The sequence below is a fragment of the Saimiri boliviensis genome, chromosome 8 (genome assembly GCF_048565385.1).
Source record: "Saimiri boliviensis isolate mSaiBol1 chromosome 8, mSaiBol1.pri, whole genome shotgun sequence".
Taxonomy (NCBI): domain Eukaryota; kingdom Metazoa; phylum Chordata; class Mammalia; order Primates; family Cebidae; genus Saimiri; species Saimiri boliviensis.
In genome coordinates this window covers 103420862-103439051 of record NC_133456.1, presented here as the reverse complement: position 1 = coordinate 103439051, position 18190 = coordinate 103420862, and the positions used below count along the sequence as shown (strand labels likewise).

Below are 18190 nucleotides of genomic sequence, written 5' to 3'. Positions count from 1 at the left end.
AGCTTTCCCAGGCAGGTGTATTCTGTAGACGGCTTTGATTACATCTAGGTAAAGGTATTTTAAAATGTGTTGCTGGAACCTGGAGCAAAGTTAGCTGCTGGTGTCTTACAGTTTTGTCAGAGAAAATAGCAGGTGTATAAAAAGGTAAACAAGGGTTCTTCAGATTCAGGTAGGAGTCAGATAATGGTAGTGACATTTTGGAGAGTTCAAGTTTATAACTTAGACTTTCTTTTATGTTTTTGTTAGGCTGAATGTCTTCCTAGTTGTAAATACCTGCTGTAGCATGTAGATTGCTCTTAGAGCTATCCTTGAACCCCATCATTGCCCTTCAGTTCTGCACTGCACCATCAAGCTGGTTTAATTCTAAAAGCAACTTGTTCTGGCTTCCAGGAAGGATAGTTTTTTTGGAACATAAAGCTCAGGAAGGAAAGGCAACTCAGTAGACACAACTATTCTGTTGATTGTCTGCAAACCAGAGCATGATTTTCTAGATAGGATGCTGCAAAATGAATTATTTTCTCCTCTTTTCAGGATCGCATAGCACAATCCGGGAAGGTAACTCCTGTGTCGATGAGACTTTTCCAGTGCCAACATCATAGACTGAATCGCCTTTGAAATGTACATTTTCCTCTGCAGGGTTCGGCAGACTCCTACACTAGCCGTCCATCCGATTCCGATGTGTCTCTGGAGGAGGACCGGGAGGCAGTGCGCAGAGAAGCAGAGCGGCAGGCCCAGGCACAGTTGGAAAAGGCAAAGGTAAAATCATATCCTCTCTGCCAAGACCTTTCTTTGCAAGTTGTACTGTGCCCTGGATAGACCACCTGTGGAAGTTTCTCCTAAGGCTTGTTTGGTCTATTAGAGCATTTCATTGTCTGGTTTTAGAAAGATACAGGAAATGGAGCATAATTTCTTCCCTTGGTAGAAAAAGGAAGTGAGGTGTGTAAGCGTGGTCTTCTATGTTGTTTTATCATCCAAGCAACTCGTTTATGTGGGTAGATGGCTTATTTGGACACATACAAAAGGACCCCTGAATGTACAAAGAGGAAAAACTGCACCTGGTGTCAACACATGTTACTTCATTTCCTCATTAAACCATATCTCTGCTAAGAAAAAAAATTGGCTTCAAGCTAATGTTTATTTTCTTAGACTTGAACAGCTTTTCCCCTGAATTGTACTTCACAGGTGTTTTATATTAGTATTCTCTTGGTTTAAAAATGGATTACATTATGCTTTTCAAAAAGCAACAGAGGATTTTATTGATTTTTTTATAAGTTTCTTCTCTTAGAACATGTTCTTCTCTGTCCCATCTTAATAAAATGTGTATATATAGAGAGGAGACTGCATAACAGCTATGAAATAGATAGTTACAGGATTTATCTCAGGCTGTGCTTCATTTCACTAATTGCAACGATCTGAATTCTTTTTCCCCTGCTGTCATTTGAATAGTGGCTGTTTCTAAAGCACAGATCATTCAAGTTGAAGGTAGCTTGGTTTGTGGGATACTCAGTCGCCTCCCAATGAACCTATTTTAACGTGGTTGTTGATTTTCCTTTGAAAAACTTGTTTTGCAAAACGGTAAGTGCCTTGTTGATCATGCTAGAAATACCAGGATAGCATTTCTGCTGGCTGCTTCATCTCAGAGATGAGTATAATCTTTGTGTGTTGCTATGGGAATTGTGGCGAGGAGATTCTGGTTTGAATGCATGGACGTCCCTTATGTAATACATTATTCATGACCTCTATCGCGGCTGCCATAGTAGTCTACTGAGGAACTGCCAGGAGACCTTGACTTCTAAAAAGCACTGCTTTATGTATCACAATGATGTTCTTACCTCAACTGGCAGGGAAATTTTCTCCAAGACTCACAGTCTTCTCTGAGAGGCAGTTCATAAATAGCAGATACAGGGAGGGTTTTGTGATGGTGGAACCAGATGAAACTAGACATGGCCCACTTGCCATCAGCTAACCTGCTGTACCAATGTTAGCCACTTAAAACATTGTGAAGTTGCAATGAAATAAGGAAAAACATTAAATAATGAATGTATGTCTAGTAAAGTTAGTCGCTACCAGTCGGCACTGTAGTTAATATAGGTTGCAGCTGAGAATCTGAATTCTATATTCTGTATTTCGCATTGTGTATAAAGTACAAAAAAACTACAATTTGTATTCCAAAAATAAGATTGTTCTATTTGTAGCTAATTTATTCATGTAAGTTTCATATACCAAAATTGAACAGTTTCTTGGGCTCATATCCGGTCCTGGTACAGTCCAATATATTGTGGGTTTGGTTTTCAATTGTTGTCTCATTGGGACATTTTTGTTCATGACTGCGTGCTATGTCATGAGTTAAATGACATTGCTGTAAAAAACTTTGAAAAGGTCTTTTAACCCAGCATGGATCAAAACATTGCTCCTAAATCAAACCAGGGTCATGCTACTTGTCCTACAGCCTAAAAAGTTGGTAGTTACAAATGATGTCGAGGACAAGAGAAAGAGACTTTAAAAGGCAAAATAATTGAAAAACTATTTCGTATGTTTACTGAAAGATAGTTTATTTAACGGGGGAGATGGAAATGGTTAATAGGTACCAAGAAAATAGAAAGAATAAAACCTATTTGATAGGACACCAGGGTGACTATAATCAATAACTTAATTGTATATTTTTAATAACTTAAAGAATGTAATTGGACTATTTGTAACTCACAGGATAAAGCTTGAGAGGATGGATACCCCATTCTCTATGACGTGCTTATTTCTTATTGCATGCCTGTATCAAATCATCTCATATGTACCCACAAAAAATTTTCAAAAATAGTTTATATTCTTTTCTTTAAAATTAGGTCAATATTTTAAACCTTTGACGTATTCAAATGAGATACTCTTGGCTAAGTGAGAATTTGATTATGTCTTAAAAGAAGATAGATGAGTATTGAATTTTCCTTTATATTAAAATCATGGTTTCATTTGTTAATCCCAATATCCTTGAAGAAATCATGCAAAACAGGGATTATAGAGGGCTAGTTCCCTGTATGCATTTTTACTTTTCTCTATAAAAATAACCAAATTCATTGTCAGGATGTTATCATGCCTTTATGAAACCTATTTCAAAATGAACCCTTGAAGTTGAAAAACATAACAATTCATCATGTTTAACTTTTCACAGCCATTTTAGAAGAATCGGACATTTTCTACATTTACTTTGTAGCCATCATAGCATCCCTCAAACAGAAAGACTTTACAAGTCAGTGCTTTTACTCACCTTCCAGATCACATGTAATAAATAAGTCTGTGCAAATGATCTTAGCAGTGCTTTTAGATCCTGGTCCTGTATAAATACAAACACGTTATCCACTAATCGCCTTAATAATAGCTCTATGAAATAATGTGATTAGCAAGAAGTGAGTCTAGAGATACTGCCTTTTAAAATCCAAGTGACCTACAAAAGGTTGTATAACAGGGTACTCTGTGCTGTCAATAAACCTAATATTCTCCAGTATCTATTTGTTAACGCTTCTCTTAATGACTAAACTCTGCAGTGAACAGATTCTGTGTTCATTTTGAGGCCAGTAAATACCAACTGACTGACTGTTTTTTAACTTGCTGTTTTCTGGTTCCAAATGTGTGTTTTGGGATTGTGCAATTGTGGCATACTTTGCAAATCCCGGTCATTTCCATTCGTGCTGTCTGATATTATCTTAATGACAAGTAATAAATGAATCTAATTTATTCCCATGTAGATCTTCTCTTTGAAAACAACTTTACTGAGATATAATTCACCCACTGAAAGTGTGTAATTCAGTGGTTTTTAGTTCGTTTAGAGGTGTACATCCATCACTATAATCAGTTTCATTCTCATTGCCCCATAAAGAAATTCCAAGCCTGTTAGCAGTAACTCTCAGTCTCCCCAACCACTCCCCTGTCCCCAGGCCTAGGGAACCACTGTTCAACTTTTATTTCTACAGATTTGTCTGTTCTGGATATTTTATAGAAATTGAATCATACGATAGGCTGGCTTTTGTGATTCACTACTTTTGGACATTTGGGTTGTTTCCACCATTGAGGTATTGTGCATGATGCTGGTATGAACATTCCTATACAGGTTTTTGTGTGGGCGTATATTTTCATTTCACATCTGTATGTATTTTGGAGTGAAAATGCTGGCTCATATGATCATCTCTCTTTGATTGAAATAATTTTCTTCTTTTGTCCTTTGATCCTCAAAAATGATGCCTTCTGCCCTATATGCAGAGACTCTGAGTTGGGAAATCTGGATGTAGAAGGAATTGAAGCAGAGATAAGACAGACTTGGTTGGGCCTGGTGGCTCACGCCTATAATTCCAGCACTTTGGGAGGCCAGGGCCGGTGGATCACCTGAGGTCAGGAGTTCGAGACCAGCTTGGGCAATATGGTGAAACCCCATATCTACTAAAAATATCAAAGTTATCCTGGTATGATGGACATGCCTGTAATCCCAACTACTTGGGAGGCTGAGGCAGGAGTATTGCTTGACCCTGGGAGGCAGAGGTTGCAGTGAGCTGAGATCTCTTGCTCTTACCTAGGCAACAGAGCAAGAGTCTGTATCAAGAAAAAAAAAAAAAAAAAAAAAAAAAAAAAAGATGGACTCAATGTGATCTTCTTAGCGGAATAGAATAACATTCAATCTGGAGTCCATTGTTCTTTTATCATTGAGTATCTCCTATGTTAAAGAAAATGTATTTGGCTCAGTTGGCGGGTGGGAGAGACTGCAAGGCCAAAGCCACAAGGAAGAAATGGACAGGTCTCTTGCCTGCAAGAAGCTTCCACTCTTTGTTTCAGGTAATAAAAGGTGGATACCTTGTGGGGAAAGGAGGGATAGAGAGGTCTGTGAGCACCTGCGATTAGACTGCATCCTACTGGCAGAAACAGAAAATCCTTCTTGGAGGAGGTAGTGGCTTAAAAGTAGACCTTACAACAGGAGTTCATGGCCTTTTAGGAATGGGGCTGCAGAGCAAGGGAGGAACAGCAGTGCCAGATAGGAACAATCATCTGTATTTACAGCCACACCCACTGCTCACGTGACCACCTGAGCTCCGCCTCCTGTCAGATCAGTAGCAGCGTTAGATTCTCACAGGAGCGCCAACGCTTTTGTGAACTGCGCGTGCGAGGGATCGAGGTTGTACACTCCTTAAGAGGGTCTAATGCCTTATGATCTGTCACTGTTTCCCATCACCCCCAAATGGGACCATCTAGTTGCAGGAAAACAAGTTCAGAGCTCCCACTGATTCTACGTGATTGATGGTAAGTTGCATAATTGTTTCATTATATATTACCATGTAATAATAACAGAAATGAAGTGCACAATAAATGTAATGTGCTTGAATCACCCCGAAAACATTCCCCGGACCCCAGTCTGCGGAAAAATTTCTTCCCTGGTGCCACAAAAGTTGGGGTCTGCTGCCTTACAGGACAGACGGATGAGGTTTAGCTCTTGAAGTACGAAGTGGGAAGTAAAGAAGTGAGAATGCCTCCCAGGCTCTGGAACAGAATGTGTATAATGGTCAGTGTAAGTAAAGGCTCCCCAGCAAGAAAACATAGAATGTTCCAGAGAAAGCTTAGTTTGTTAAGATCTTGCCAGCTTGAAAGTGTCTTTATTCTACCTTCACATTTAATTAACAGTTTGGCTACGTATAGTATTCAAGAATGAAAAACGTTTTTCTTCAGATTTGTGAAGGTCTTATTTCATGGTCTTCTAAAGTCCAGCCCTGCCATTCTGTTTTTTGTTTCTTTGTTTTCGTTTGTTTTGAGACAGGGTCTCTCTCTGTCGTCCAGGCTGTAATGCAGTGGCACCACCTCAGCTCAGTGCAACTCCACCTCCTGGGTTCAAGCGATTCTTGCTCCTCAGCTTCCTGAGTAGCTGGGACTCCAGGCATGCAACACCACACCCAGCTAAATTTTGTATTTTTAGTAGAGACGGGGTTTCTTCATGTTTTCCAGGCTGGTCTCAAATTCCTGGCTTCAAGTAATCTACTCGCCTTGGCCTCCCAAAGTGCTAGGGTTACAGATGTGACTCACTGTGACTGGCCCATTCTGTCTTTAAGTGTGATTTTTGGTTTTTAACGTTGTCTAATATTTTGAGAACTGTTCTTCTTTTGGTATTTTGGCATTTTGACATGACATGCCTTCGTGTGTGCCTTTTTGTTAACTGTACTTGGCTTCTCATGCTTTCATTGTGAAGGGCTGATCAATTCAGCGCTGGAAATTGTCTTTTTTTTTTTTTTTTGGAATACTTTCTTCCCCTTTATTTTCCTCTTTTCTTGGCTCTCTGGCTTGTAATATACTTGATTTGAGCCTCTTTGTAATCATTTTTCTCATTCTTTATCTATCTTTTTGTTGTACCTGAATTTTTCTCAACTTCTATCTGCTAAAATCATACTTGTCAAAATACCTAATTTCCAACAGCTTTCTTCCTCTCTGCATTTACAGCTTCCTGTTTTTATTCCATAGCCATAATATTTTCTCTATCTCTTAAGATACTAATTTTTTAAGTTTCCTATACTGTCACTGTTTTTTAAGCTTTTTAAAGATTCGATGTTACTTTTATATAATGGAGACTTTCTTCACATGTTTGATTTTTAATGGGTGTATTATTTCCTTACTATATTTGAAGTGAAAATAAACTGTAAGAAGATGAAAAAGCATAAAACTTCATGAAGATCATGAAGCAGTGGAAGCACCTTGCAGAAGGTGAAAACTAGGGCTGGGCATGGTGGCTCATACCTGTAATCCCAGCACTTTGGGAGGCCAAGGCAGGTGGATAATGAGGTCAGCAGTTCAAGACAAGCCTGACCAACATGCTGAAACCCTGCCTCTACTAAAAATACAAGAATTAGCCAGATGTGGTGGCACATGCCTGTAATCCCAGCTACTTGGGAGGCTGAGGCAGGAGAATCACTTTAAGCCAGGAGCCAGAGGTTGCAGTGAGATGAGATTGCACTTCTGCACTCCAACCTGGGCCACAGAGCAAGACACTTTCTCAAAAAAAAAAAAAAAAGGCAACAAAACAAAGCAAAACAAAAAACCTGGGTTATCCTATAGGAAGTACCAGGACTACCTACACAGAGATCATCAGTGGTAAAATTATTGACAGGATCTGCCATTTTGAATTTTACACCAATGGGAACTTTTAAAATGAACTTAAGGAAACATTCACTATCCTTGACTTTTTTTTTCTTTTTTTTTTGAGATGGGGTCTTGCTGTGTCACCCAGGCTGGAGTGCAGTGGCGCAGTCTCAGCTCTCTACCTCCTGGGTTCGAGAAATTCTCCTGCCGCAGCCTCCTTAGTAGCTGGGAGTACAGATACACACCACTACACTGGGCTAATTTTTGTATTTTTAGTAGACAGGGTTAGGCTGTGTTGGCCAGACTGGTCTCAAACTCCTGACCTCAAGTGATCTGCCACCTTGGCCTCCTGAAGTGCAGGGATTACAAGCATAAGCCACTGTGCCTGGTCATACCCCCAACTTCTTAGCTAGGGAGTATAGATGAGAAGATGTTGAAAATCTCTTACAAGCATATAGGTTTACAAAACACAAGGCTAAAATCAAGATGCTCAGTCAATGCTGAAATGTGCTCTTGGGAGGAAATTCCAGTTTCATGATGTTTGAAAACGTTCTTTGTCCTGCTGGATCACATGCCATCACATAGAGAAGGCCAAGTCTACAAGGTTCTTTAGCGATGAGACTATGGACTCATTTTTTCCTTCAACGGAAGAGTATTTTCTCTTCAGTACTAGTTTTCTTCAGGTTTATTTGTTATTATTTTTTTGAGACAAGGTCTCACTCTGTTCCCCAGGCTGGAGTTGAAGTGGCACAATCATTGCTCACTGCATCATCAAGCTCCTGGGCTCAAGCAATTCTCCCACCTCAGACTCCAGAAGATCTTGGACCACAGGCATGCACCACCATGCTTTGCTAACATTTAAAAAAAGAATATGTGTGTAATCCCAGCACTTTGGGAGATGGAGGCAGGTGCATCACCTGAGGTCAGGAGTTCAAGACCAGCCTGGCCAACCAACATGGTGAAATCCCGTCTCTACTAAAAATACAAAGAAATTAGCTGGGCAGGGTGGTGACCACCTGTAATCCCAGCTACCCTGGAGGCTGAGGCAGGAGAATCACTTGAACCCAGGAGGTGGAGGTTGCAGTGAGCCAAGGTCACACCATTGTACTCCAGCCTGGGCAACAAGAGTGAAACTCTTTCTCCAGAAAAAAAAAATAAAAATCGTAGACACAGGGTCTCCTTATGTTGCCCAGACTGGTCTCGACCTCCTGGGCTCAATCAGTCCTCCTGCCTTGACCTCCCCAAGTGCTGGGGTTACAGGTGTGAGCCACTGTGTCCCAGAGTTTATTCAGTTTTGACCTGTCAGACTTCTCTACTTCCAACAAATCTGGCTTATTACCTATCTTGTCTAAAAGACAGCCAGAAGGCTAGAAGTTACATGAAAGTCCATCTGTTGGACTGAGACTGAAGCTGACTCTGGACAAGGTTCAAATGTTTAATTTTTGATCATCCATTCATAATTAAGAGAAAGACATTGTAAAGCTGACTGGAAGCACTAAGTGCAGGGGCAAAGCTTCTTGACGGCTTGTCTTTTATAGGATCATTGGGGAGGGCCCAAAGAACTGCTGAGAGGGGGCAGCATTTTCTTTTAATCTTGCCAGTGTCCGAGAGAAGACGCCTTCAGCCTCCTGTCTAGCTATATTGGACTGGTCATAGGCTTCTGGCAGTTATCCAGGAAAAGGTAGCTAGAGTTTCATCACGTAAGATGGAGATCTTGAAATTATTTATTCCTCCTTTGTTCAGTATGTCACTCGCCTTTACTCTCAGCTGTGCCTCTGATTGTCTGAAATCTCTTGGTCATCCTCTCCAGAGAATAAACCTTTGGTCTTCTGGAAGTGAGGGGAGAGAGAACATGGATTCTGATAAGTCCAACGCTGAGTCAGTGCTGTGCTCAGCCCCAGCCATACCTCTTCCTTCAGAGGTGCCTGGTACGTCCAGTTCCTCCCTCTTGCCAGGGTCCTATGGCTGCGATTGGCTTTCTACTCCTTAGCGCTCTCTCCAGCCTGCCTCTTGCAGGTACTCTCATTCTAGCACTTCCCACTCTGCTTGTTAATTACTGTGTGTTCATTACATTCTATATTCTATGTTTCCATCTACTCTCATTTTGTGTCCTGTTCCTTGTATCTATGGGTTTATACTTTTTTTTTCTGAAAACCTGTTTTCAAGAGGAAGCATTAGTTCAGTTGACCATAGTTCTCAATAAACATACTACAGTGGTTCTCATTAAACATACTGCAAAAAAGAAAATACATTTCTCATCTTGCCTTAGTTAATAAATGCCTTACAGATTAAGAGAATTCCCCTAACTAGCCTTTCAAGAACAAAGAAGAAACATGAATGTCTTTAGGTCCCATCAGCCTGAAGATAGTTTTTTCATTTCAAAACATATTAAACATGTTTTAAAAATATGTCTTATTGAGAATATTATGTGGGAGGTGGGAGAGAAATATACACGTATGTCTATAATACGTATCTTCTTAAACCTACAAGATAGACTATTGGAGAATCCAGGGAATATGTGTCAGGCGTGAAAGTAGAGGACTACTCACAGGAAAAAAAAAAAAAATGTGTTTAACTGGAAAAAGATAAAAATCCAGCAGTAATATCTTATGGAAAACACAAACACAAAATATGTCACACATTCTTAGAAAAATATTCCAGACTGAAATTATTTTTGCAATGTACATTTTCATCCTTCTTGCATTAAAAAAATTGTCAGCTCTGGTCGGGCTGGGCGCAGTGACTCACACCTGTAATCCCAGCACTTTGGGAGGCCGAGGCTGGCAGATAATGAGGTCAACAGATTGAGACCATCCTGGCCAACATGGTGAAACCCTGTCTCTGCTAAAAATACAAAAATTAGCTGGGCATGGTGGCACACACCTGTAGTCCCAGCTACTTGGGAGGCTGAGGCAGAAGAATCATTTGAACCCAGGAGGCAGAGGTTGCAGTGAGCCAAGAGTGCACCACTGCACTCCAGCCTGGTAACAGAGCGAGATTCCATTTCAAAAATAAAAATTAAAAATCATCAGCTCTTTGCTTGTAGCAGTTACCTTTCAAACAGAGTTAGAAAACAGGTTGAATATGTCTAATTTCTAGCAGCATGAGTTTGTTTATTGTTCAAATATGCACTAGCTTAGATTGCATTTTTCTACCTGTAATAAATAAAGGTGCGTAGGAGCCCTCTGGACCTGTATTAGGCTCAGTTGTTAGGACCTCAGTTGTTAGGACCTCAGTTGACATACACTTATGACCGGGAGGTACAGTCACATACACTGGTACTGTCATTCTTCTACTCACCTCAAATGTTGATGATAATATTAATAATGACAGCAGTCATCACACTTAATGCCCAGTCACTTCTCATTATAGACAGTTTGAAAGATATAAAAGGAAAAGGCAAAACTTTTCGTCTTTGAGCATTTTTTTTTTTTTTTGAGATGGAATCTTGCTCTGTTGTGCAGGCTAGAGTGCAGTAGTGCCGTCTTGGCTTACTGCAACCTTTGCCTCCTGGGTTCAGGCAATTCTCCTGCCTCCACCCTCTGGAGTAGCTGGGATTACCACCACCACGCCCAACTAATTTTTGTATTTTAAGTAGAGATGAGGTTTTACCGTATTGGCCGGGCTGTTCTCGAACTCTTGACCTCAAGTAATCTGCCTGCCTTGGCCTCCCAAAGTGCTGGGCGTACCACCACACCTGGCCTCTTTGAGCATTTTGAAATATGTCTGAGCAGTCATGATTGTACAGTATGTACAGCATTGATGACTACGCTGTTAGCAGAATTCTTACTCTCAAAGTTCTTGCTGTGTAACAAACAGATCTCAGCCTAGTGGTATTAAGTCACCATTTTACTTAGGTTACAGTTCTCTGCCACACGTCCTTGATCAGCTGTCCGGTTAGTTGGTGACCAGGTGACCTGGGATGGCTTGCTGCATGTGTCTGGAGGTTGGTAGCTGTCAGCATGGGTATCTGGTTCTCCTCCATAGGGTCGCTCTTCCTCCAACAGGCTGGCTAGGGTTCATCTGCATGTTGGTCTCAGGCTTACCTCATGAGAGAATAAGCTCCAAGGGAATGATCATCACATCTCTATTTGTGTCATGTTTGCTAATGTCCCATTAGCCAAAGCAAGTCACAGGACTAAGCCTGGAGTCAAATGGGAATTACCAACGGTGTGGATTCAGGTGGGAAATATTGCAAGCACTTCCCACAAACAGTCTGCCGCATTTATCTTTCTTACCCCTTGGAACAAGAAATGTCTCCATGCCTTGTGAAATGAACAACTCTGTCCTCCCTTGTGTCCTGTTTTTCACCCTTCTTTCTACTGCCAACCTTATCACCCCAGGCTTTATTCTCCTGCTTCCATTTCTTCCCAACTTACTCTTTAACACTGTGAAACTGATTTCTCTTTCCATCTCTTTACTGATGGTCTCTAGTGAGATGGTCTCTTTCTAATCACAAAGCTGCTGACCTTTTATGAAACCTTCCCTTGACATCTCTGCAAACCTCAATTTGTTTTTCTTCTCTGGTAAGTCACTTCTGTCTTGCAGGTGCTGGCTACACACGCAGTCTACTTCTATTACCACTCCCGTGGTTCCTGTGCAGTCCCTTCCGTTTGGGCTTTTAGTTCCCTTGCCTGAAATGTGGAAGTCCAAGCAAATGTTCGGGCTGTGGTCTCCTGATGTTTGTTCCTTCAGGCATGTCATTGGTTTCCCGACTGAGCTCTCTAGAGCCCCCAAGAGATCCATGGATTCCTCTGGAGTCGCTGCAGAGGCTTAGGGATGCCCAGCAGTTGTGGTCTGTACGTTCTGCCCAGGATTCAGCAAGAACAGTGCTGTCTTCACTTACTTTATTTCATTTTAATTATTTGTTTTTTGAGATGGGGTTTCGCTCTTGCTGCCCAGGCTGGAGTGCAGTGGCACCATCTCGGCTCAGTGCAACCTCCACCTACCAAGTTCAAGCTATTCTCCTACCTTGGCTTCCCAAGTAGATGGGATTATAGGCATGTGCCACTGTACTGAGATAATTTTTTATATTTGTAGTAGAGATGGGGTTTCACCCTGTTGGCCAGGCTGGCCTTGAACTCCTGACCTCACGTGAGCCACTGCATCCAGCCACATATATTTTATATATTGGGACCTTTATGTGCATTTGAATGGAGAGTTTCACCTTCAGAGCTAGTGTTAAACCACTGCTGTCTACCTTTCTAGTCTCTCATCCTTCTCCAGGCTTCAGCTGTCACTTGTAGTTAGCACCTCTGGTCTTTGCCTGTCTCCCTAGTGCTTGGATCTCAGGTCATCTTTTTGGATCTCTGTCAGTTCTGCCACCCACTTAAAATCCAGCTCCCCGTCTTTTCCTTTAAACTGTTTCTTCTCTGCATTTTTCCATATCCATCCACATTACCCCCATCCTTCCAAACCTGAAACCTTTGTCCAGGGGTCAGCAGATCTTTTCCTGTGAATTATCAGAAGGGAAATATTTTAGGGGCGTGGGTCATGCAGTCTCTATCGCAACTACTCAGAAATGTGAATTCGGATTCCATCTCTACCGTGGACTGGCTGCCTGACTCTGATCAGTTACATGTGAAGCTCAGTTTTGCCATTTGTGGAAGGACAGTAACCTCTGTTTCACAGAATTCCTGTGATAATTGAATAAACTGTTACTTACCAAGCACAGGGTTCCTGGACCCATCTTACCCTACTCTGGGCCCTTGTGATGGGTACAGGCAACTGGGATGCCCTGCTCCTGCTGTGGTCAGGAATCTGAACGGCACGTGATCAAACAGGTGTCCCTGCCTCCTCTGTAGGTACGTGTGGTCTTACGCTGTTCTACGAGGTCACTATCAGCATTCGTTGCTTCTCACTTGGTAGTGAGTGCTGTAAGGTAGATTTGAAATGTCCAGGCACTGCAGACCTGCCTGGGATGTGACTGGCATTCACATGCTTGCTTGGTCTCACAGCAGTTACTGTAGCAGGTCAGGCTGCATCCCCATCCATCCCAGTGACTAAGGCACTTGTCTCCTGAACTCTGACTTGGAGATGGGCTCTGTGCTTAGTCACGTGGGTGCACATCTCTGCCTTGGTTATCAAGAGCAATTGAACTCTGTCTCTTGTTCTTCTCACGGGCTCTTTTCTAAGTAGCACTGAATATTTGGGAATAAAGTTAACCATTGTTCTCTGTTTATGTATGGTTATATTTATCTTGGCAATCTACCTGTTAAACTGGTTTTAACTTTCTTATGGGTAAGAATCGAGTATTTTAAAAGGAACTGATACTCTGTCTGGTTCTATGCTCTTTTATATGGATTTGTGGGTTTTATTAATGGAAATTCTAGAAGGCTGAGGTTTGCCCAAATTTTAAATTGTGTTCTTTTTCCAGAATCTTTACAAGGACTGTGGACGTAATATAGGCTTCTTTATTTATTTATTTATTTTTGAGACAGAATCTCTGTCACCCAGGCTGGAGTGCAGTGGCAGGATCTCAGCCCACTGCAACCTCTGCCTCCTGAGTTCAAGCAATTCTCCTGCCTCAGCATCCCAAGTTGCTAGAATTACAGGTGTGCACCGCCACACCCCATGAATTTTTGTATTTTTAGCAGAGATAGGGTTTCACCAGGTCGGCCAGGCTGCTGTCATACTCTAGACTTCTGGCTATTTCAAAACCGTAAATGGATTGGGGAAGGATTATTACAAACTTTGCAGGTCATGCTTATTTTTTTTTTAATCTTAGAGCACTATAACTGAATATCTTTGTTGTATCATTGTAAACACAGCTATAAATATACCATTCTTCCCTCCCTTTTTTTCTACCAGATAGGGACAGGGAATGACATGAAGAGTTTTATGCAGAGCCTGAAACAGTCAACCTTCTCTGTTCTTAGAGTTTTTGCCCCACCTATGGCCAAATAAAAGATGTTGAAAACTAGGGAGAAAAAGAAGTAGAATTCATTTAATTAGCAAACATTTGATGAGTGGTATTATGTTGTCAAGCTAGGAGTTCAAGGAGGGAAATTGAAGATATGTTAGATGTAGTTTCTCCCTCAAGAGTAGGCGTCCCCAAACTTTTTACACAGGGGGCCAGTTCACTGTCCCTCAGACCGTTGGAGGGCCGCCACATACTGTGCTCCTCTCACTGACCACCAATGAAAGAGGTGCCCCTTCCTGAAGTGCGGCGGGGGGCCGGATAAATGGCCTCAGGGGGCCGCATGCAGCCCGTGGGCCGTAGTTTGGGGACACCTGCTCAAGAGGCTTGTGGTCTAATGTGTATCACTGGCTGGGTGTGGTGACTCACGCCTGTAATGCAAGCACTTTGGAGGACTGAGGCATGCAGATCACCTGAGGTCAGGAGTTCAAGACCAGCCTGACCAATATGGAGAAAGCCTGTCTCTACTAAAAATACAAAATTTGCTTGGCATGGTGTGCGTTCCTGTAATCCCAGCTGCTGGGGAGGCTGAGGCAGGAGAATTGCTTGGGCCTGGGAGGCAAGCGTTGTGGTGAGCCGAGATCATGCCATTGGATTCCAGCCTGGGCAACAAGAGCGAAATTCCATCTCAAAAAAAAAAAAAAAAAAAAAAAAAAAAAAAGTGTGCATCACTGAGTAATATGGTAGCTGTTAGACTTAAAGCACTGTGGGCTCGGCATGGTGGCTCATGCCTGTAATCTCGGCGCTTTGAGAGGCTGAGGTGGGAGAATTGCTTTAGGCCAAGAGTTTGCGATCAGCTTGGGCAGCATAGTGAGACTTCATCTCTACAAAAAAATAAATAAATAAAAATAAGAAAAAATAGTTAGGTATGGTGGTACATGCTTGTTGTCCCAGCTACTCAGATGGCTAACACAGGAGGATTGCTTGAGCCCAGGAGTTGGAGGCTGCCATAAGCTATGACTACACCATTGTACTCCAGCCTGGGTGACAGAGCAGGACCCTGTCTCTAAAAAATCAACAAAAAGACATTATGAGCCAAGTGACAAATGGGTGGGGACCCCAACACTGCTGGAGGAGGGAGGGCTGCTGACCAGAGAAGGCCAATTTAAATTATATAAAGCCGTCACTGCTACAGACTGTCCCTCTGGAGGTGGAGCCTTGGTTAACCGGTAATGTGATTCTTTCTAAAGTTAGCAAGATGACTGCTCACTGTCATCTTGCTGTTATTTTAGCTTAATTTTGTTTTAAGTTTCAATTCTCCATGTACTTAACGGTGCAAGCATTTTTTCATCCTCATCACTGTTGATGAGTGTACAATTGGGTTAAGTCTTTCACATTGTTGTGCCCCAGACCTCTTGAACCTTTTCTCTTACAAATCTGAGACTCTGTATCATCTGAACTATATAAAGATGTTTGTGGCCATATAAAAGTTGACATAATTTATAGAAAAATTAAAAGGATTTATTTAGGCAGAAATCGATACTGGATGAAAACTGTTTATACAAAGGTAAGAAAAAAGTAACTCTAGCTCCATTATTGGGTATCTTATAAACAATAGAATTTATTTACCATAGTCTGTCCTACAGCCCCTGACAACTAAACAATAGAATTTATTTACCATAGTCTGTCCTACAGCCCCTGACAACTACCAGTCTTCAGCATTTTTCCTTTTTTTATTTGCTCAGATGTATGGGGTACCTAATAAATGTTTTACAGGTATGTAATGCATAGTGATCAAGTCAGGTGGCTCAGGGTGTCCATCACCCAAGAGCAGCAGAGTTTTGTTGAGTAGAGTCATCCTGCTCTGCTGTCAAACACTGAATTGATCCTCTCTGTCTTACTGTACACTGGTACCCCTTAACCCATTATCTTCCTCCTCTCTGCACCCCCGCTCACCCTTTTCAGTTTCTTATTTTTCCACTCTCTACCTTCTTGTGTTTAGTATTTGCCCCTTTGCGACTAGCTTATCTCAGCATGATATCCTCAAGGTTTGTCTATGTTTTCCCATGTGACAGATTTCCTTCTTTTTTAAGGCTGAGATGTATTCCATTACATGTATAGACTACATTTCTTTATCCATTTATCTGTCAATGGATATTCCAGCTGCTGCTGCCTCGTGGCTGTTGTGAATAATGCTATAAAGTTTTGTTGGTTGGTTGTTCTTTGAAACAAAGTCTCACTCTGTCACCCAGACCGGGGTGCAGTGGTGCAGTCTCAGTTCACTGCAACCTCCACCTCCTGGGTTCAAGTGATTTTCCTGCCTCAGCCTCCTGAGTAGCTGGGACTACAGGTGTGTGCCATAATACCTGCCTAATTTTTTTTTTTTTTTTGTATTTTTAGTAAGGACAGGGTTTTGCCATGTTTGCCAGGCTGGTCTTGAACTCCTGACCTCAGGTGGTCCACCTGCTGCAGCCTCCCAAAGGTTTTTTTAAATCTTGAATTTTTTTTTTTCAATGAATCTGTCAAGGTGGCCCGTCGGCAAGGAGGCACTACAGCGTACGTTTGACAGTGGCTCAGTGTTTAACTTCCCATTGTATTGTTTTGTTTCAGTGGGGAAGGGAAAGCAGATGTAGTTACCCCATTTTATGGATGAGCAAACTGACGGTCCATACTGAATAATCCTACCGAAGATCACTGAGCCCGTAAGTGGCAGAAGTAGGGCAAGGACCCAGGCTTCTGTCTCGTAGGCTTCTGTTTTAATGTTCTTTCACCTCATCAAGGAGCCATTTTTAGAAAGACACAGGCTTATGAAAGCAGAAAGTGCATTTTAAAAAAAAGACACCAGCTGAGAATGCATTAAAGTTTCTTCTTTGTTTCATGCTCTGGGGGGATTAAGGAAATAAAAGCTTTTTTTCCCTCTTTAACTCTAAAAGCAAAAATAAAGCAGAGCATCTATTAAGACAATTTTAAAAGTATAAATACCGTCATGTAGTTTTTTTGCTGTTGAGTCTAGATAGAGTTTACAAGCAAAATGTTCACCTTTTGTCCCGCTTTTTAAAGTTTAGTTTATGGTCATTACACCACTTGTGTGAAATAAGTCCGCTTTTACACTTCATTATTTAAACAAAAATCTTGAGCCTTTTTTTTTTTTTTTTTTTGAGGCGAAGTTTTGCTCTTGTCACCCAGGCTGGAGTGCAATGGCGCGATCTCAGCTCACTGCAACCTCTGCCACCCAGGTTCAAGCGATTTCCTGCCTCAGCCTCCCGAGTAGCTGGGATTACAGGTGCACATCACCACACTTGGCTAATTTTTGTATTTTTAGAAGAGATGGGTTTCACCATGTTGGCCAGGCTGATCTCGGACTCCTGACCTCAAGTGATCTGCCTGTCTTGGCCTCCCAAAAATGATGCTAAAATTCTTAAATTTAACAGGTTGTTAGTTAAAGGAAGACCTTCCAGGATATCTGTATATAAACTTTTCATGGTTAAATGGAGATACAAATTGAATGTACTTAAAATTATTTGAGTATATCTCTTCCTATAAAGAAATGGAAAAATAATCAAATATCTAGGAAATAGATTGTATGAAGAATCCTGAAGAAACAAAATTTAAATAGAGCAAGGAAGAGAAAATTGAAGTTACCATGAAATGATTTTTTTAAAAAAAAGATTTTTATTAAATGTTGGCTATTCCTAAGGAGGAAAAAAATGAACGATTCACTAAAAATTTTAGCAGCCAAAAATACAAAGTCCGATGTAACAATTGACCAGAGAAAGATAAGGACGAGTTATAAAGGAAGATTAGCAAACTGCCGCAATGCAGGGATTGTTTTCTGTTTTTTGTTTTTGAATTTTTCTCTTTTTTTTTTGGTTTGAGACAGAGCCTTGCTCTGTTGCCTAGGGTCAAGTACAGTGGCATGATCTCAACTGACTGCAACCTTCACTTCCCAGGTTCAAGCAATTCTCCTGCCTCAGCCACCCAAGTCACCGGATTACAGGTGCGCACCACCATGCCCAGCTAATTTTTGTATTTTTAGTAGAGTTTCACTATGTTGGCCAGGCTGGTCTCGAACTACTGACCTCAGGTGATCCACCTGCCTTGGCCTCCCAAAGTGGTGGGATTACAGGTGTGAGTAGGTTTTAAAAGATACTTTTATGGCTTAAAGTGGTGGTAGTGGTGGTTAAACTAAACCCTCTTTTTAAGGAAAATGAATCACACAATCTGCTGTCAGTT

At 41.5% G+C, this 18190-nt stretch overlaps 1 protein-coding gene across 9 annotated transcripts in view; it reads left to right on the top strand.

The window, feature by feature from the left end:
* Positions 1 to 18190, top strand: part of CACNB2 (calcium voltage-gated channel auxiliary subunit beta 2) — a 399597-nt gene that overhangs the window by 253501 nt on the left and 127906 nt on the right. For 8 of the 9 annotated variants that reach the window (XM_003930654.4, XM_010341201.3, XM_003930650.4 and 5 more), the window contains one exon: positions 637 to 756. In XM_003930654.4, coding sequence (XP_003930703.1) covers positions 637 to 756 — 120 coding nt within the window. Of the gene's footprint in view, positions 1 to 531; positions 556 to 636; positions 757 to 18190 lie in introns of all 9 variants that reach the window. The other variant, XM_074404961.1, reaches the window with a different exon arrangement.